General features: G+C 43.8%; 1 protein-coding gene across 1 annotated transcript in view; it reads right to left on the reverse strand.

Moving 5' to 3' along the window:
- LOC143928260 (flavin-containing monooxygenase 5-like) overlaps positions 1–18604 on the reverse strand; it is a 94596-nt gene extending 75992 nt beyond the window's left edge. Inside the window, exons 1-2 of the mRNA XM_077453023.1 lie at positions 18432–18604; positions 8732–8869 (exon numbers count right to left, since the gene is read on the reverse strand). Of these exons, the coding sequence (XP_077309149.1) occupies positions 8732–8863 (132 nt within the window). The 5' untranslated portion in view covers positions 8864–8869; positions 18432–18604. The remainder of the gene's footprint in view (positions 1–8731; positions 8870–18431) is intronic.
- Between the last annotated feature and the right edge of the window lie 3484 nt (positions 18605–22088).

The following is a 22088-nucleotide window of genomic DNA, read 5'->3' on the forward strand; positions in this document are numbered from 1 at the left end:
ATGCGCAATAGCGCTGCTAATACGTCTGCACACCACTGGTGACGTCAGACGCTGGCGGGACGGGGAGAGTTTAAAACGCGGCGGTTTGCCACCATGCACTGATGGGTAATCTTTGTGAGAGAGTGTCTCTCTTCTCTTCCCCCTTCACAGCAAGTTTCTTGAACTTTCGGCACATGTAAGTACCTTTTGCTACAATATGTTCATTGGTTTTATCCAGTTGGGGAAGGGGGCTCAGGGTTCACTGGTCAATATTTGCCTGCGTTTGCAGGAAAGGAGGCTACATCGTTTTTTCAGCCACAGATGATCTGTCTCCAGCTGTTCCCCTGAAGTGCTGACGCCTCCGTCAAAATTGACCATTCAGCTGCAGCCCCATCTAGGACAGGAATAATTTAGATGAACATATGTAGGAAGTCTGGGATATACATATACATTTTCACTAAAAGGTAACAATTTATTTTTCTTTTAGGATTATGCTGGTTGATTTCCCAGGAAAACTGACTTGGCAGCAGGACTACTGTTTGTCTATCTCTGGGTCTTGGTAGGGTCCAGCAAATATTCTCTGCTGTTTCTCTACTAGATATCTCAGTAATAAACCATATCCCCTTGTCTTGGGGACAAAAAAGATTGCATTGGTTCTATACTGTTGCAACTCTGAACAAGGTAACGCTGCCTCATTTTAAAACTACTATTAACCCTCTCTCTGATCCTGGTTTAATCAATTTTTAACAAACTTACATGTGGCTTTTATACAATCCAGAATGTTATCCTCTCCTTATGGTTGCACATATGCCCCCTATAACTGAGGCTCCATTCTAGGAATCAGAATTGTCCGATTAATTCTGATTAATTCAAGTACCATTGCGAATAAAAGCATCTGGTAGGCATGCATTCTCAGTTTGCTATTTTTTGAAAAATTTATATAATCATGATTTATGATGTATGTAATCTTTTTGACACTGTTGTCACAATAATCTTTAAGTACAAATATTTATAATTGTTTGTTTCTTTTGTAGCATTTAACTTCACGCAGCAATTTTAAAATCTCCTGAGGAAGCTCTTGTGAGCAAAACATGTAGAGTAAGCAGTGATTGTACTTGTTATATGAATTCTATGCTCTCTGAACATTTATTGTCATTTTAAAGAAACGGATGTTTAATACAATTTATATATTTTTATAAATCTATTTTTATATTATTTTGGTACCTTTAAAGTCCTGCTTGTTCTTTACCAGCTGTTTCACAGTACCAATTCAGTTAAGTGGTGTTGCAGTAAATAACTCACTCGGGTGTAGCAATGGCCCTGTGGGGTTGCTACGTGTTACACTATCCACACATTTCACCCTGCTGACTTACATTGGACATACTTCTCAGTCAATGAACAGTCTCTTGCTTGTTTTTGTAGTTTTTATTAGGGGATTGAACTTGGTTGGGGAAAAGGGACATGGAATGCCCAGAGGATAAATTGTACTTTGTAGAATAAAAGTAATTGTGTCACACTTCTCAGCAGAACAAGATGGCTGATTTGACAGACTTTTACCTCAGAACACTTTTTCCAGCACACTTCTCTGTCCAATTTTAGTAATCTTGTCTCAACATCAGAACATGACTAGGCCTCACTCTGAATAAGCCCCAGTGTCTTTACTTGATGGCCCTTTGTAGGCCGGGGGCCTGCAGTAACCCTTTGTGGTAGCAACCGATTTACTTGAGAAGAATAAATGTAGATGGACTACTGACCCCAGAAAATCCTGCCCTTCTCCTGGCTGCATTGACTTGACACAACTCCCATAGTCTCTCCCTCTGGCTTTACATCCAGCTCCCCTGGCCTGCCTCTTCCAGAGCTGTCCACTGTGCTTTCCACTCACCGACACCTGCCTGGGATCCTTTCTGAATGACTTTACTCTGGACGTGCGGACCAACTGTCTCCTCCAGCCCCTGTTCCAGGACACCTCACCTCTCCATGACCGTGTAAGGAGAGGCTCCCCCCAACTCCCAAGCTCCCAGAAAGGGGGTTCCCTCAGACACAACCGTCTAACACTCAATAATTCAGGTCACCCAGCCGACAACTCTTCTCCCAGAAGGCTGACCGTGGGTATATGTACGAGGCCTGCCCCAAGCCAATCATAGCTCCTCACATGCACCCCATGTCCCTCCAGCTCTCTGCCCTGCCCTTTTCCAGAACATTCTCCCTGGAAACAGGGGAGACGCCCAAGAGCTGAAGTACATGTCAGTCACCTACTGCTATATTAAACCACCCCCCTGCCCCCAGATCAAAACAAACAGGTCTAGCTCACAGCATAGGCCTGCTTAAATTTACCTGTGTTGGCAGATTACACAATTGGAACAATCATTAATTCACGACTGGACTACGCAAACTCGCTTTACATAGGATTACCACAATATCAACTTGCGCGATTACAACTGATCCAAAACACAGCGGCAAGGCTGATAACAGGAAAAAAACCCTGGGAATCCATTTCTCCTTCACTGAGGAGCTTACATTGGCTAACCGTAAAAAATCGGATCACGTTCAAGACCCTTTGCCTCACCCACAAATGCGTGCATAGAGAAGCTCCGCAATACCTAATGGAGAAAATAAATCATTACACACCAAACCGCAGTCTTCGATCAGCCAACAAAAACCTCCTCCTCGTGCCCAAAGCCCGGTATAAATCCAAGGGGGATCGGAGATTCGCTGTCCAAGGGCCTCGGCTATGGAATGCTCTACCAATCAACATCCGCCTGGAAGAAAATCACCTGGCTTTTAGGAAAAAACTCAAGACCTTCCTCTTTTAGCAGATGATCAAAGCTCGCCACAGCGCCTAGAGGCGATTCAGTTCGCATTGTGCGCTATATAAGTATTTCATTCATTCATTCATTCACACAAAAACCTACACTAACACCTACCTACCTAAGGTAGAGTGTGCTACACCTATAATAAGGCTTGTTCTTTTTTAAATTTGGAATATTTATTATAGAAAAAACTACAAAATATTGTGTTTTTTCAAAATTGTGGCTCTTTTCTTTGTTTATAGCGCAAGAAAATAAAAGCCACAGAGGTGATAAAATACCACCAAAAAAAATTGTGGGGAAAAAAGGACATCAATTTTGTTTCGGTACAACATCGCCTGACCACACAATTGTCAGTTAAAGCTACACAGTGCCGTATAGCAAAAAATGGCCTGGTTACAAAGTGGGCAAATTTTTCCGGGGCTGAAGTGGTTAGACTTCATGCTTGTCGACTACATTGTGGGTTCCCCCTGTTTTTATCAACACACTCAGATGCCAGATCTCATGATTTTCAGTTTTGAAAGTAGGAACAGGATACAAGTTTCAGATGAGGATAAGCAAGCTTCTCTTCAGGGAAAATATATTTTCCTGGCTAGGATCTGCATATGAGTGTTTGAAGTAGATTGTGTAACAGAGCACCCGGTAAGAAGTTAGCCAAATAAAACAAAAGCACACTATGTTCAGCTATTCAATGCAATTCAATTATTCTCATTTAAAATGTTGTACTTTTTTTTAGACATGAGCAGAGAGCAAGTCACTGTCATTTGCTGTGCCTCCAGCCCTCACTGCAACTCTGGCTGTACAGGGGAGTGGGAGCAGTTGGCTCAGGCTCTCAGCGGCACACAAATCACTTAACCATGATTTGATGTCACCCAATAAGGAGATAAATTGGAAGGTGAATGACATTAAAGCGGGGTTCCACCCTAAAGTGGAACTTCTGCTCATCGGAACCCTTCCCCCCTCCGGTGTCACAGTTGGCACCTTTCAGGGGGGAGGGGGTGCAGATACCTGTCTAAGACAGGTATTTGCACCCACTTCCGGGCACAGACTCCCATGGGAGTCTATGCCTCTTCCTGTCCCGGCTCATTCTCTGCTGGGAGACACACGGTTCCCATAGACAGCTTGGACCATTCCCATTGCGCTGCGTGACTCGCGCATGCACAGTAGGGAAGCGGGAAGTGAAGCTGCAACTCTTCACTTCCTGATTCCCTCACCGAGAATGGCGGCGGCGGCAGCAGCCAAGAGCCGATCAATCGATCGCTCTCGACATCGTTGGACCCTGGGACAGGCGAGTGTCCATTTATTAAAAGTCAGCAGCTGTAGTATTTATGGCTGCTGGCTTTTAATATTTTTTTTTCCAGTGGACTCCCTCTTTAAAGCAAATATGCAAGATAGCAATATACATTTTGAAAAGGTTCAGGGACCAAATACGTGCACATAAGTGCAAGGGTGTTGGTCCTTATCAGGCATGAGTATGCTCTTTTGAATATGCTTTATTATGCTACTATGGAGGTAGTAGCTTTGGGTCTTCTGTAAAAAATACTCGATTAGGTCCACCCCATCCTCCTCCTCCATTGAGAAAATGTATTTCATTGCTTTCACTGTCTGAGAATGGGGTACACTCTCATGAGTCAAATTTACCTGCGCTGACAGTACCACTACTCTAGCACCTACCTACCTAAGCTACATTAACCCTTCACCAGAATACAGCTGGTCTTCAGCTGTGAAAAATAAATTGAAAAATGGCTCCTGTCCTGGGCCCAGAAGCAAGGGTATACCATGTTACAAGTTGGATGGGGGAAGGAAATAACTTGGACAGGGCTATAGTACGAATAAATTACATACAAAAATACAAAAATAGATATTTACATTTTTGTCACGTATCTACACTATATACTTTAACATACAACCCTAACCACAGGTCCCTGCAGCTAGACACATACACTGTGGAGCCTGAGCATTGCTCCCGCAGGAGGAATACTCTGATTTACCACATTTCTTGTCCTCCGGAGCGGTGGAGATGGACAGCCATCCCATCTCAGGAGTTCCTAAGACAAAAATGTACAACAGCCTATTCTTACAAACTATCTGTACATTGCTACTGGAAGGGGGTTATGGTCCTTCCAGCAGAGAGAAATCAGATTCGCTATTATCACATATATTTACCTGTTTGTTATTATTCTGTCAGAAGGGAACTATTTAACCCCAAACAGAACAAAAACCAAACATATATATGAAACCTGTAACAGTCCTTATTTTGCTCCTGAATGAAGGGCCCCCTTCTTGGATAGCAGGCAGCAAAGAGGTGGGCAGGGACAGTACACCCTAGTGTCCATGATCAACAGTCCTTCCATCAGGCACTCTGGGTGTCAGGCGAAGGATCCGGCAACCTCCTCCTGCTATCCCCTTCTCCTCTGACTGAGACCAAATGGCTCCTGGTAGGCCGACCTGCCTTTACAACCAGGGCTCTGTAGATGGCACGTCCCAGCTTCCATTCCTCCTGAATGTCCTTGAACTGGGCCAAAGCATCACTCTCTGGCACCCTTAAAGGCTTTGGAACGTGCATAAACTCCCAGATTAGGTCATCCTCCTACTCTCCCTGGGAGTTCTCCACAATGTCCATAATCTGACAGGGGACAGAGAAAGTCTAGACCCCACTCCAGAGCAACCCTTCTCTGTATTTCCCTCTGGAACCGAGAGAACACTGGCAATTCTTTGGGCTTCCCTTTTCCGGGCAAGACACAAGCATCCTGGACCTTTACCACCCACTGCCTGTAGGTGGGCGCTCTGGTCTGAGTAGTGGAAGGTCTGCTTATGAAAAGTCTACTGCAAGGAACTGGGGTCCATACTGGGGGCTGAGGTTCTTCTCTTGCCTCTGAATGGGTGTCTGTAGAATGGGAGTCTCCTGTCTCCCACTCCTCCTCACTGGAGCTCTCCTCAGGGGATGACCAGGCAAACAAGTTTTCCAAAGATCCATATCTTTCCAGTATTCTGGGGGAACCCCAATCAATAACCTGGCCCTTGCTTACCTCATCCAGCTTACCTGGAGGCACTCCTACTTCTGGCAAGGGCTCCTTCCGGACGGGTATAGCAAGGGACTTGGAGCAGGCCGGCTCTTCAGAGATGTCATCTAGTTTCTGCACATTGGCACCTGCAGTCACCAGGCCCCTGGCCAGTGTAGACACAGACGCTGCACTCCTTCAATCACCCCCATGGAGAGTCCTCCACAAATCTCCAACCGAAAGCCAGTGTCTTTCGCGTTCGCTCCTGCATGTCAGGCATCCACTATAAAGTGGGTATCATCCGACCACCCTCCGCTATCTTCAGCTGTCTCATGGTGTTTCCTGCAGGCTGGAACTTGTCAGCTTCCTCCAGGGTGTGACTCCGCCCTCCAGCTCTCCGTCTGCTCGGCCCCTGAGGCACTGATAAGCAGGCTTCATTCTGCTTGCGTTGCTCTGACTCCTTGTGGTAGTAACTGGGGTTGTCGGGCACGCTGGTGCTAGCTGGTTCTGTCCAGACATGTGTCTCCACACAAACTGTGCCACAGTAGCTGAATGCTGATAGCACGCAAAATGCACAGTGGTTGCCCTTGGCAACAATAAAGTCAATCTCCAATGTTTCTCTGTATAGGACCAGCATAGAAAAGTCCAGCCTGCAGGCACCCCCAGGTTGTGTTCTGTCACCAGGGGTAACAGTCGACATTCTCACTCTCCCTTTACTGTTGTCAAGCAGAAGTTACTAGAAAAGTTCAGAAAGTCTGCAATGCAGTGGGTAATGTCCGCGCCATGCAGAGCACGTGACATATTTGTAATCCATGGGTGCCATTGCCTGCCATGGTTGCCACGGGTAGCGGTAATGTTTTACAGTCACTGAGTTGCAGGTTAATTACAAGTGTCCCCAGCACTGATTGGAGTAACTGGGTAGCGGGGGGGGGGGGGGGCAGTAATACTGACAATCCTGGATGGTTGCTATTGGCAACAGCACTTGTAAAAGCTGATTTGCAGGCAAATGCACAGTCTTTTCCCATTGTTGAATCCTCTAGGTAACAAAACAAGCAAAGTTTCCCCTTCTTCTGCATTTCTAGGGGCGACGGACAGCAGGTTAACCATGAAGGACGATCTCGGTGGGACCTTCAAATGTAGCGATGGCCCCACAGGGTTGCTACGTGTTACAGCATCCACACATTTCACCCCGCTACCAGACTACCATTAGAGACACTTGTAGTACAGTTACTGAAACAGCAGTAGGAATATTTTAAACAATTCAAGACCGGACTCCTTCCCTGTCAAGTCCAGGCCATATTTTAGTTTTCTGCACTGTCACTCTGAATGACAATTACTCAGCCATACAACACTGTACCCAAATTTTATTTATATTGTTTTTTGGGTCAGGTAAGCTTTTCTTTGGAGGTATTTAAAAGCCACTGGGCTTTTTTTTTCTAAATAAAGAAAAAAGAACTGAGCGATGCACACTCTGGGACCCATGCATGAGCCGCTGATGCAGAGGACATACAGGTCCTCGCTTTCAGATCGCTCTACTGTAGGGTAGTCTTCCCAGTCACAATTGCAGACTGACATTGGTGAGAGCCGGTGGTGCAGAGGACAGTCTACGTGGACAGCTTTACCCCGGATGCCTGCATACTTAGATGTGCCTCTTTTAATCACCAACTATGTAAGTTGCTAAATGGTGTACCTTCATTAAATGTAACCATATTGCTACACTTAGAGGTGCCTCTCTTCTCTTTTCTACTTAGTATCTCCTGCTGGATTTTGCTTCTAATCCCCTTGTGGAGGGTGCCATTTGTGGATTGACATTTTATGGTTACATAACCCATCACATTGCTATATCTTTTTATATGAACTATACACGGAAGTACTTATGAATAAATGGTTGTGGAATGAATCATCTGAGTTTCCATTATTTCTTATGGGGAAATTCACTTTGATAAATACGAGTGCTTTGGATTACAAGCACGTTTCCGGAACGAATTATGCTCGCAATCCTAGGTTTTACTGTATTTATATATATATTTATTTATTTGTTTTTGGTAAAGGTTAGATACACTTCTTAGGCCGCGTACACACGGGCGGACTGTCTGTCCAACTAAGTCCGTCAGACAATCCGACAGACAGTCCGTCCTACTTTTGAATGAACGGACTTGACCACACACGATGAACAGACAGTCCGCTGAAAGCTTGTGCGATGATGTGTACAGCACGTACGAAGGGACTAGAAATACGACGTCCAATACACTGCAATGCAACCTTCGGCCGTGTAAATCCTTTCTGAGCATGCACCATACTTAGTCCGTCCAACTTGCCTACTCACGAGCGGACTGTCCGCTGAAACCAAGTTTGGACGGACAATATTACGGAAATTCCGAAAGACTTAGTCCGCCAGACTGTCCGCTGAAAAAGTCCGCTGAAGCCCACACACGAGCGGACTGTCCGCTGAAACACGTTTCAGCGGACCAAGTCCGTCAGACAGTCCGCCCGTGTGTACGCGGCCTTATACAGTCATCAAACCACTTATTCTGTTGGAATTCTCATCTTTGCAGTCTAACTTTTTACCTATTTAGATATCATGAAAGATTCTAAGCATGATAGACAAGCCAATTCAGTTAAGTGTCGTGGTATTGCAGAAAATAACTGACACGGGTATAGATGGAGGAGAACATCATGCTGTTGCAACATAGAGAGGTCCAGAGTAGTGAATGGAAACCCAATGAATGCACTAACCAGCCATGGCTACATATAAAAAATAAAGAAAAGCTTGTAGAGGCTCAAGCTTGGCAGGTAGGCCCTAAACTTAAAATAAATGGTTTACCTGTCTTAGATTTGTCAAGAGATACAGATAAAATAGCAGCTCCCAAGCTAATTCTAGGTTGAGATTTCTATACACTTTTTCAAATGCAAGAATTTTTGTTAAGATATTAGGCAACTAACTTTAAACCTCCATAGTCCGCCAATGTCTTCAGTTCTCTCAAAGCAGGTGGGTTCCAAACCTTCTTCTAAACAACTTTTAATAGCAACCAGGCCACTTGCTCCAGCTCCTATCACTGCAACCTTTTTCCCCATGGTGGCCTAGAAAACAAAATGGGAAACACATGTTAAAGAAGAAAATTATAAAACATCATAAAAAACTTTCATACACGCTGACATTTTTATATATTTGAAGCATTAGTTCTCTCTAAACTTATTTTAAAGAGAGATTTAAGAAGGTCAACTTTTGATAGTCCATATGAGAACTTCAGCAATGAGATCTTCTGGTGGAGATTTAGGTCCTACCTCTCTCCGGATATACAGTTTCACTTTTTTTTTAAATATATGTCAGTGTTACATTACACACATTTTCTTCTCAGTGGCTTAGGCCCCTTTAACACGGGACTCCCCGTGATGATCTGCTTGCTCAGCGGGGATCGCTCCGTTGTCAGCTCTCCGCTCTTCTCTATGGGGGATCGGATGAACACGGACCGTCTGTCCGTGTTCATCCAATCTGCTCTGCAGGCGGATAGAAAAATAGGATTTTCCTCCATCTGCAGAATTGGACAATAGCGGAGGCGGACTATAGCGGGTGTCTGCGGATGTTTATCCGCAGACACCCGCTATCCCATAGGAATGCATGTATGTCCGTATTTCATCCGCAAACGGATGGATGAAATACGGACATAATGTCCTCATGTGTGAAAGGGGCCTTAGGAGCACACAGCAGTTGCAGCTGAGGCCTGGATCAGTTACTGGATCTCCTTTGGCCATGGTTCACACCAGTGTGGCTTTGAAATCACGCTACTTCAGGATAATTTCAAAACCACAAGTCAGTGGAATTTGGACCTAAGATTTAATTGTGGCTTGCAACTTCATTTAACAGAAGTCAATGCAAGTCGCAATAAAGATGCAAAAAAGTACCACAGGAACATTTTTCGACTTGAGTTGCAACAATTTCAACAATTCAATTTCCGGCAATGGGGTGAGACTTGTAATGCAATTTTGAACTGGCAAATCACATGTCAAATCGTACTGGTGTGAACCTGGGCTTAACCACTTAACAACCGCCCCATAGCCGAATGACGGCTATAGGGCGGTTGCTTAACTCTGAGAGGCTGTCATTAAGACGTCCTCCCAGAATTCCGCTCTCGCGCGCCCCCTGGGGCGTGCACTTGAGAGCATCATGGATCACAGTAAACGGGCGCTCATCGCGGCCGTTTATCATGTGATCGCTCCGTCAAATGACGGAGCGATCACTTGTAAACAAACCGTACTGATCGGTACAGCAGAGGGGGAAGAGATCGGTGATCTGCAGTGCCCACAGTGCTGCTCTCCGAAAATTAACCCCTCAATTCCCTGCCAATACTCTGCAATACCCAGCAATACCCAGCAATACTCTGCAATACCCTGCCAATACTCTGCAATACCCTGCCAATACTCTCCTTTACCCTGCCAATACTCTGCAATACCCTGCCAATACTCTGCCAATACTCTGCAATACCCGCCAATACTCTGCAATACCCTGCCAATACTCTGCCAATACTCTGCAATACCCGCCAATACTCTACAATACCCTGCCAATACTCTGCAATACTCTGCAATACCCTGCCATAAATTGCCATACCCAGCCATACTCGGACATACCCTGCAATACCCAGCTATACTCTGAGATACCTTGCAATACCCAACCATACTCGGAGATACCCTGCAATACCCAGCCATACTCGGTGATACCCTGCAATACCCAGCCATAGTCGGTGATATCCTGCAATACCCAGCCAGCCATCATATGATGTCTTTGACTTTGTGCGGGGATATCTGAATGATAGGTGTAGCTACAGGCATCATTCAGATATCAGCTTTTTCAGCCGGCGATTCCCTACACCATAAGAACAATCATAGCGGCTGTTCCACTGCTTGATCGTTCTTACAGGAGGCGAGAGGGGATAAAATGAACAATAAATTTATTTATTTTTTTAAAGCGCCCCGCAAACGTAAGTCCCGCCCACATATGAAAACGGTGTTCAAACCACACATGTGAGGTATCGCTGCGAACGTTAGAGTGAGAGCAATAATTCTAGCCCTAGACCTCCTCTGTAACTCAAAACACGTAACCAGTAAAAAAATGTAAAGCGTCGCCTATGGGGATTTTTAAGTAGCGACGTTTGGCGCCATTCCACGAGCATGTGCAATTTTGAAGAGTGACATGTTAGGTATCTATTTACTCAATGTAACTTCATCTTTCACATTATGCCAAAACATTGGGCTAACTTTACAGTTTTTTTTTGTTTTTTTTAAGCAAAAATCTTTTTTTTTTTTAAAAAAAAAAAACGCGTTCGAAAAATTGCTGCGCAAATACCCCAACGAAGGGTTGCAACGACCACCATTGTATTCTCTAGGGTCTTTGCTAAAAAAACATGTATAATGTTTTGGGGTTCTATGTAACTTTCTAGCAAATAAATGATGATTTTTACATGTAGGAGAGAAATGTCAGAATTGTCCTGGGTGCTCCAGAACGCCTGATGGTGCTCCCTGCATGTTGGGCCTCTGTATGTGGCCACACTGTGTAAAAGTCTCACACATGTGGTATCGCCATACTCGGGAGTAATAGCAGAATGTGTTTTGGGGTGTAATTTGGGGTATGCATATGCTGTGTGTGAGAAATAAACTGATATTATGACAATTTTCTATGGTGTGGGATTGTTTTTCAGGGGTTGGGCTTGGCCCCTAAGTTCCAGTCAAGAGAACTCTTAAGGCAACTCTTAAGGCATTAACATACCAAGACATTTTGGACAATTTCATGCTCCCAACATTGTGGGAAGTTTGGGGATAGCCCCTTTCTGTCTCAACATGACTTTGCACCAGTGCACAAAGCAAGGTCCACAAAGACTTGGATGAGTGGGTTTGGGGTGGAGAAACTTGACTGGCCTGCACAGAGTCCTGATCTGAATTTGATAGAACACCTTTGGGATTCATTTATGCAGAGACTGTGAGCTGGCCTTCTTGCCCACATGAGTGCCTGACCTCACCGCGCTTCTGGAAGAATGGTCAAACATTCCTAAAGACACATTCCTAAACCTTGTGGACAGTTTTCCCAGAAGAGTTGAAGCTGTTATAGCTGCAAAGGGTGGGCCCACACCATATCGAAAACTATGGACTAGGAATGGGATGCCATTAAAGTTTATGTGTGTGTAAAGGCAGGTGCCTCAATAATTTTTGTAAAATAGTGTATATAAAAAAATTATAAACACTTTTTTCTTCTTTTTTATAAGTGATCACACTTCCTCTGTTCTCAGCTGCATAAGAGCTGTGGGGGGGAGAGAGAAACAGCAGCACACTGAACTTCCTAGCGAATGGCTGTACAGGGGAGCAGTGTATCAGGGCAAGTCTGTTCATTGGAGGAGAGCACACTGAGTTCCCAGCACAGCTAGAGAACCAATACTTTTGGTAATATAGTGTAGCTCCCAGCTGTCCCTCTTCTGGGACCAAATCTTTCTGTCACTTTGTCCCACATGTGTCCCTCTCTTTGATCTGATATAGAAACTATTATAATAAAATAACATTTAACTACTAAAAGTGTCATGGCACACTAAACCTTGAATCCAGCTTCTTAATTATTGCATTCCCTATTTTGAAAAGCCATATTTTTTTTGAAAAGCAGTGATAAAAAAAAAAAAGTACTTTCAGTTTTTGCACATCAAATTTTTATGATCTGCAGTCCTGGTGAAAAAGCCAGTGTGTGTTCTTTGCTTTAATACTTTGTGCTAAAAGGTGTCCCTATGTGTCATCTCAAAAAGTTGAGAGATATGTTTGAAGTCTAATCTCATTTGCAGTAAGGCTGGCCATAATTTGTACAATTTTCTTGTACAATTTTCCTTTAGATTTACCAAAACCATATAATATGAGGTCAAATTGAAGCACTTTCAATTTGTATGCAATCAGGCAGGCCCTTCAACTACACTGATGAAGGCACATATAGAGTAAAATGAAATTTTATAAGAAAGTCGTGTTATGTATGGTCAGCCTAAAAAGGAACTCTTTTTTTTAAAGTATGAAGCATTATGCCAACCGTTGATACTCATTCACCCAACAAATCCAGCGCTGTCCAGCTTGAGAGCTTCTTCTTTTCTGGCAGCGCTCGGTCCCGTGCCACCATGTTTCCCCCGTGACGTCATTGCTAGGCTGCCGGCTGTTTTCCGGGTTAAACTGGCACGCCTCCCAATGATGCACGGACAGGCCAGGCCCCTCCTTTTTCCCTCAATGAAAGCCTATGCGTCCTGGGATATGTGACGTACATAACCGGGGAGGCACAGCAGCAGTGAGTGTCATTTGCCTCAGACGTGCAGACTTTATATATAAAATGAAAGTAGGAAGACAAAAGAAAAGAAAAGCCCTATTCCTGAAGAGGATGGGAGGAGGGGTGGGATCAACCTCAGGAGGCTGAAGGTCCGCTTTAAGGCCCCATTTACACCTTGAAGGTCAATGGGCTGCACTACGTGCAAGAACCCCATAGGCCAGCCCTATTTTTAAAACTGTACCTCACCAAAATGCATGGAACTGCATTGCCATGCTTTTTGGTGCACCTGAATGCGTGTGTGTTAACAAGATGCTTTGGGGTGCCATTAGGAATTAAAGGGTAAATTTAGTATTTGAGGTTGGAGAGCTCACTATATACACCACACCTCCTTTAAATAAGTTAAAAAAATTACCAAGACAGGATTGGAGTTTAACCACTTGGGTACCGTGCTATTGCCGAATGACGGCATTAGCGCGGACCTAGATTTCCGGGACTACGTCTATTGACGTCATCCCGGTTACGAGCGGCCTGCGCGCCCCCTGAGGGGCGCGCGCGGCGCGCTCTGTGATCGGCGAGTCCGTGAGACTCGCCTGATCACCGATCCGTGTAAGGGGTCGATCCCGACCCCTTATCACGTGATCAGCTGTCAGCCAATGACAGCTGATCATGTGATAGAACGGAGCCGGTAATCGGCTATTATTCCTCCTCGCGCTGACAGCGCGAGGAGAAAAAAAAAAAGCCGGTCACCGGCGGCCGTGATCGGGACATCAGTCCCGATCACGGCCAGCAATGCAAGGCACCACATGCCACCTGCCAGTGCCCACCTGCCTCCCGCAGTGCCATCCTGAAGAATAACTAAAAGTAAAAGTAAGTGCCCCCCGTCTGTGCCCATAGTGCCCACAGTGCCACCCACAGTGCCACCCACAGTGCCACCCACAGTGCCACCCCACAGTGCCACCCACAGTGCCACCCACAGTGCCACCCAATCTGCCTCAAAGGTGCTGCACCCCAGTGCCGCCCATCAATGCCCAGCAGTGCCGCCCATCAGTGCCCAGCAGTGCCGCCCATCAGTGCCCAGCAGTGCCACCTATCAGAGCCACTTATCCGTGCCACCCATCCGTGCCATCTTATCTGTGCCCATCTTTGCCCATCAGTGCCGCCTTATCTGTGCCCATCAGTGCCGCCTTATCTGTGCCTATTAGTGCCGCCTTAACTATGCCTATCAGTGCCCACCAGTGCAGCCTATCAGTGCCCACCAATGCAGCCCATCAGTGCCCACCAATGCAGCCTATCAGTGCCGCCTTATCAGCGCACTTCAATGAAGGAGAAAAATGACCCGTTTGCAAAATTTTATAACAAACTATTAAAACATGATTTTTTTTTTTTGCATCTTTTTTTGTTTGTTTAGCAAAAAATAAAACTCCGAGCTGTAACTAAATACCACCAAAAGAAAGCTCTATTTGTGGGAAAAAAATGATAAAAATTTCATTTGGGTACAGTGTTGTATGCCCGCGCAATTGTCATTCAAAGTGCATCAGCGTTGAAAGATGAAAATTGGTCTGGGACTGAGGGGGGTTTAAGTGCCCAGTAAGCAAGTGGTTAAAGGTGCAAACAATCAATGGAAATTGATATTACAAAAATATAGATTTTATTAAACATACAAATTTAAAAAGAGAGAAATCATTTTATATATAAAAAAAGAGCATAATAAAGCTCAGTGGTCACAATACAAAAGAATGGTTGCCTTTACATGTTTCACCACAATAGTGGCTTCTTCTGGAGCTTTTGTAGGACCTTAATACATTACCACTACAACAAAAAACAATAAAATACATTTTAGATTATAATAAAAATAAAAAATAAAAAAACAATACTACAATAAAGACCTCAAAGAGGTCTTTATCAGGTTCAATAAATCACATATTTACATAATTAGCATGACATATAGATCGTCTGATGGAAGCGCTCTCATCCCTTTAAAGGATCACGGTTCCAAAGAATCGTCAGGGCATGTCAAGAGGTCGAATACGGTGTCTGTGTGCCAAAATTGAGAGGGGAACAATAACCCTGTAATCACACCTGCAAAATCATATGGTTGAAGCCTATCAATCTTGGTATCACCTAAGTCAATCGTTTGCAACTTGAACCGATTCAACTGAAACCTACCCTGTTATAATGAGAAGTTAACGAATTGATGGACTGATACTAATATCCTCCCAAATACGTAAACATCATGTGCTGCCAGAAAACTTCAAAGGCTGTCCCATCTACAAAACATAATTCATCACGGGATCCTCTATATAAATCTAGAACCTTTCCTAGTAAACATAACAATCGATTTAACAAGCAGTTCTTACCTGAACACTACCTTCTTTGAGAGTGCCGATGTTCCTTAATTTGGTATCAATATGATACCTTTAAACCAGGGAAGATCAAAATAGTTGGTCTATCCCAAGGGATTAACCCCTAAAAAGGAATAACAGGTAAGTATTAAAGTTGTGGCTTATCGTCCACAGAGAGCTGAAGTCTACCTGCCTTAACTTGGTTTAAAAATCTTGCAGGTAACAAGGTGATCGGCCACAGCAATCTCTCCTAGCTTTTGAGCTCTTAAATATCCCCCTAATCCCAGCGGCGTCTGACATCACCACTGGGATAGAAACCATCATTGGCTAATCGTCAGCTGTTGTTAAAAAAGAACAGGATGCGGAATCGCCTGCGGCACCACTCCGCACATGCCCGAACCCACCGCGCCCATTTTAGAAACTCGATTTTTCCCTTACTAAATTCTTTTTTCCTTCTACCTAAGCGGCTATGTTCTGTGCTTGAGTGAAACTGCCGCGGACATTTTGGGACTTCCCCCTTCCCTAACTACGATAACCACAAATGGATCAGTGAACCATGCTTAACTTCAATGACCACAAATGGACAAATGAGCCTTGCTTGTGCGAAACCGCAGCGGGATTACCCTCCATAATTTAATCCATTTACCCATCCAGATAACCACCAGGGATGCAAGCAGTCCTAAATAGATAGCTACAGGGAATTCACTTGCAATTTTTTGAAGATCAACCAATCAACCTCCTCAGCCATAATCACATGAGAGGGGCTGCAATAATAAAAGAAAAGATGGAAACAGAGGAAGGGGAAGTACAATATTATAACATTAGGATTAATATAATCCAAAACTGGATAATTACACAAGTGAGATAAAGTGAAGAATGATAGGGATGCCACGCAAAAGCAGAGTCACACATCTAAATAGAATCACCTATATTCGGGCAATCGCCCCAACATTGATATAAACACCTGCTCAATTTGACCAAACCCAGGTCATATGTGGATACTAGGGACCGGGATCCGATGCCAGTCCCTGTGATCAGCACAGGGCCAAACAGCACTGTCCTGACAGAGGGTCAGGGGTCCTGCATCCTGATAGGACACCCAGTGCAGTATGAGAACACCTCCTACAAGCTTTAACCAGACACTGATAGAAGTCACAAGACTGCTATATACTGCTGATGAGAAGCAGTTTATAGTTACTAAGATGATTGCATTTGCATGTACCGTGGGAGACCAGATATATTGAATGCAGGTTTCTGGGTTTAGTAACACTTTAATGGCTAAAAAGAGCAGTGTGTTTTTATGCGTCATGAGAAAGTGTGGAATTTTACGCATATTTCCACAATGCATAAGTGTGAATAAAGCCTTATAGAGACTCATTACTGTGTACATTATTCAACCCCATGTTAACATCACATTCTAGGTGACTGCCAACAACCAATACAAACCAATACATACAGTATAATGTACAAGATGTTTTATTTCAAAGAAGATCAATACATGCAGGAAGAAGAAGTCCATTAACGCAACTGGAAGAAATATGTCTCAAGGTCTCTGAAATACAGGGAAACCACCTCTTTGGCACACTCATGGCTTCAGGCGAAACAAAATGAGTACCCAGATAACTTTAAGACTCTCTGGGAAACAGCTTTTAAGTGGTTGTATAGCCTATTTTTACCTACAGGTAAACCTATAATAAGGCTTACTGTAGGTAAAATGAAAATCTCCTAAACCTGTACAGTTTAGGAGATATTCACCTTGCATGCAGCCACTGACGTCAGCGGTGCATACACTCTGAAGCTCTGGCTGCCGGATCTTGCCAGAAAGAAGACTCCCACAAGTATGCCACTCAACGCCGAAGCTACAAACCCAGAAGACATGCCAAGGGGAAAATGTCAGCTCCCTCGGCGGTGACTGGGATCCGATGCCGATGTCTCGAACGAAGGTAATTATTTAATAATGAGCTAGTATGTGGTGCATACTAGCTCATTGTGCCTTTGCCTTACAGTTTTTTTTGCGGGTATACAACCGCTTTAAACACTAAATTCACAGACATACAATGGACACAATCTTGCTCTTCAGCACACAAATTAGCACGAAAATGCAAGAACCTTCCTATAAAATTCTCACTCATTAGTACGCCACTTCTGACAAGCTAAAGAGATTGTTCCCAAATACAAATGATTTATGTTGGAGATGTGGGCAGAACATGGGTACAATGCTTCATATTTGGTGGAATTGTCCACAAATAAGCAATTTTTGGACTCAAGTACGTAATCTCATTTACTTCCTCACTGAGACCAAACTGAGGCTCTCACCCGCCTGTCGTCTACCCAACATTTCCGCATACACTGCCAAACAATATAAACAGAACCTGATGAGACATCTCATAAACTATGAATTCCAAGGCACTGGAGAGCAACTCCACCCCCCTTCATAAAAGATTGGTTAGGGGAAGTTGAAAGAGTTTATGAGATGTAACTTACTCTTACTATGACAGATGACAGACTGTCCAAATTTCATAAAACCTGGTATTTCTTCTCCCTTTCAGATCAGTTTAAAAAATTGAAGTCCACCTACCTGTGATCGACAATTTAGCCTGTGAATGCGAATACTAACACTAACACCTATATTAAGGCTATGATAGCCTAACACTAAAGGTAACTGCGATAATTGCAGTTCTCTACCGTCTTTATTAAGTTCTTTAAAACAAGTTTGTTTTATATCTAATTTCTATATCTAATTCAAATCTAATTTTGAATATCCTTACATCACTTGTTACTATTGTTATCCTTCAGTATATAATGAATCGATGATATAAATTATTACTCTTAATAGTACTTATTTATTTATTTATTTTTCCTGTAATGTACTGTCTAATACGTGATCTTATTAAACCTAATTGTTTAAAAAAAAAAAAAGAGGATAAATAAATGCAAGTCTGCAAAACAAATTAACTGACAGATGTTATAACATGTACTAACAACAAGAACGCTCGGAGGCTTTGTAGAAAACAATACAAACCTGCAAGCGAGGGAATATCTGACTTTCTTGCCTGGCTACTGTATGAATCTGACACTATTGCTTCCTGGTTTGTACAGTGGGTTGTATCGTTCTCCTTTAACGCTAAGCAGACCAAGCAGCTCTTGGATCCCTGATGGTTTCTGCTTTTCCAGGCAGGAAGCTGTGTAAAGAATGACAAGGGTAAAGGGAGGGTTTGCAGTTAGAGTTGCACCAATCACAAGAATAGATTGCAGAGCTGGTTCTTCCTGCTATGTGTGCAACACATTCAGCACCAGTAACCCTTCACCCAGAGTCATGTTAATGATTTTCCATTGTATTAGTACCAAGTTTTACAGCAATATAGCTGCACTTTGGACTGACATTCAAAGATATTTCGACTTTATTATGCATTTTATTAGTGATCCATTCATATTATCACTTCAAATTGCACCACAAAGTGGGCAATACAAACAAGGGTAATACAGATAATGTATATACTGTACATACCAATGTATAATAAAAGCAGTAACAGACTACACATGAGAAATCCTTGTATGCAAGAATTTACAAGTAGGGATCTTCTCAGTGATTTTGGTGAAAATAATTGCTAGCTGGGAGATTATTTGGTTTTGCTGTCGGTGAAAAGCGGAAACTAATCATTTTTATCACAGAGCACTTAAAGGGGTATTCCAGCGGGGACATTTTTTTTTTTAAAGTCAGCAGCTAAAAAAAAGTAGCTGCTGACTTTCAATAAGGGCACTCACCTTTCCATGGTGCCCGCGATGTCGGCTGCTCGAGGCCGACCCATCCCTCGGTCCCGGGGCCGCCATCCTCACTAAGGGAAACAGGCAGTGGAGCCTTGCGGCTTCACTGTGAGTCGCACATTGCTTTGTGAATGGGACGTGCTGTGCGCTGTGTTAGGAAACACACAATTCCCAGAACACAGCACGCCCCATTACCCAGAAGACAACATGACGAGGAGAGAAGACCGAAGATCAACGCAGAGTAGGAAGAGGCAGATTAGGAAGACAGTCTAGCAACAGGGATTTCTGGAAGGTAAAAACTAAATTTTTTTTCACATTTTTTATTTTTTTAAGATTATTAATGCTGTTTTTTTAGGGTGGCCCTACACTTTGCTTGGAAAAAAAATAGTTACTTTTTACTTTTTTCTTTATTTAACCTCCCTGGGGGTATGATTATTTCTGATTTTAGGTGCTGAAAGCGGTACAATTATTTTGCATGGAAATTTAGCGTTTTATATTGTAGGCCTGCAATTCTTAGGAATAACTCTCTTAATTCTGTTCAAACCAGAGTCTAGTAGACATCCCGGGTATGATAAAGTTTATAATATAATAAATAACTATAAATAATGATAACAAATAATAATAAAAAGTATTCAATAATGTAATAAAATCCAAAAACACAGAAATTTGCTAATTTGCGGAATTGTCACTGTCATTAGATTTAGTGTTTGATGATGGATCTCCCCACAAATCGCTATCACTCAATTGTGCAAGTGATTCTAATTTATTATCGCTGTTTTCTAGCTGGTCTAAAATCACTTTTGACATAAAGGGACACTTTTGGTTGCTATGGACAATCTCCAAATTCCAGGCAGAAAAAAAACAGTATTTATAATATAAAAGTGCATGCAGGGCACTGGACAGACCACTAGGGACAAAGGGGGTGTGTAATCTGTAAGATTACAGTACTGTATGTGTATTGTGTATTTTAACTTTTTTTAATTTGGCGCCGATCTCCGCTCCCATGTGTCGTAATGTCGCAGGGAAGGGAGCTCAGGCACTCGGGCACTGTGTGAATCGAGCGGAGGATGGCTCGCACACACAGCAGGGGGACATCGCTAGATTCAGGGAACAAGGTAAGTAAGTCTCCCTGTATCCAGCGATGTGATCCCGAGTCTGGCTCGGGGTTACCACTCGTGGTACTGAAATTCTAGCCCGAGCCAGACTCGAGATTACCACCAGGGAGGTTAAAGTGGAACTTCACTCTCCCAATCAACAATGATTTTTGTTAAGCCTCATGCCGCTAGCATTAGTAAATACATAGAAAAGTACAGCTGTGGCCAAATGTTTTCAGCATGACACAAATATTCATTTTCACAAAGTCTGCTGCTTTAGGCCTCTTTCACACGGACGATCCGTTCAGGTCCCCCTGTCAGTTTTTTAGGCGGACCTGAACAGAAGCCCTATAGACCTCTATGGAGCGTTGGATGTCAGCGGTGACATGTCCACTGACATCCGACCTGCTCCGATCCGAAAAAGTGTGACAGAGGAAAAACCTACTTTTGCATCCGTCTGCGGATCGGTTGATGACGGACTCTGCGGTCCGTCCTCATCCGATCTCCCATAGAGGAGAGCGGTGCTCTGACAGGTCCTTCCCTGCACAGTGTGCAGAGATGGACCTGTCATCTTCCTGCTCAGCGGGGACCGACGGAGCAATCCCCCGCTGAGCAGAGCGGCTCCATACACGGACATGTCCGTGTGAAGGAGCCCTTAGTGTTTTTAGATCTTTTTGTCAGATTTTGCTATGGTACACTGACGTAAATTTACAAGAATTTCATATGTGTCAAAGACTTTTATTGACAATAACATTAAGTTTATGTAAAGAGTCAATATTTGCAGTGTTGACCCTTCTTTTTCAAGACCTCTGCAATTCGTCCTGGCATGCTGCCAATCAACTTTTGGGCCACATCCTGACTGATGGCAGCCCATTCTTGCATAATCAATGCTTGAAGTTTGTCAGAATTTTTTTTTGTTCACCAGCCTCTTGAGGATTGATCACAAGTTCTCAATGGGATTAAGGTCTGGGGACTTTTCTGGCCATGGACCCAAAAATGTGATGTTTTGTTCCCCAACCCACTTATTTATCACTTTTGCCTTATGGCGCCCCATTATGCTGGAAAAGGCATTGTTCATCACCAAACTGTTTTTGGATGGTTGGGAGAAGTTGCTCTCAGAGGATGTTTTTGTTTTTGTACCATTCTTTATTCATATAAGCATGAATGGTCTTATGCCCCGTACACACGAGAGGGATTAAGTCTGACAGACCTCCAAAGGAGTTCCGCCGGAGTTCCGACGGAGTTCTGGCGGACTTTTCGACCGAACGGACTTGACCACACACCATCACACCAAACTCCGACGGAGTCGAACGTGATGACGTACGACTGGATTCGACGTAGGAAGTTCCTAGACAGTAGCCAATAGCTGCCCTAGCGTCGGTTTTAGTCCGTCGGAGTAGCACACACACGAGCGGATTTTTCAAAGGGGACCGGGTCCGGCGGAGTTCCGTCGGGAAAATTTAAAGCATGCTTCATTTCTAAAGTCCGTCAGACTTTAGCTTCGCTAAAGTCCGTTGCAGCCCACACACGATCGGATAGTCCGCCGGACTCAGTCCGTCGGAGTTTGGATGTCGAAAAGTCCGCTCGTGTGTACGGGGCATAAGAATGCTTTACTGTTGGCATGACACAGGAATGATGATAGCACTCACCTTTTCTTCTCTGGACAAGGTTTTTTTCCGGATGCCCCAAACAATCGGAAAGGGGATTCATCTGAGAAAATTACTTTTCCCCAGTCCTCAGCAGTCCAATCCCTGTACCTTTTGCAGAATATCAGTCTTGTCCCTGGTGTTTTTTTTTCCTGGAGAGAAGTGGTTTCTTTG

The sequence above is a fragment of the Lithobates pipiens genome, unplaced genomic scaffold (assembly GCF_037356315.1).
Source record: "Lithobates pipiens isolate NorthernLeopardFrog02 unplaced genomic scaffold, aLitPip1_a1.2 Scaffold_23, whole genome shotgun sequence".
Lineage (NCBI taxonomy): Eukaryota > Metazoa > Chordata > Amphibia > Anura > Ranidae > Lithobates > Lithobates pipiens.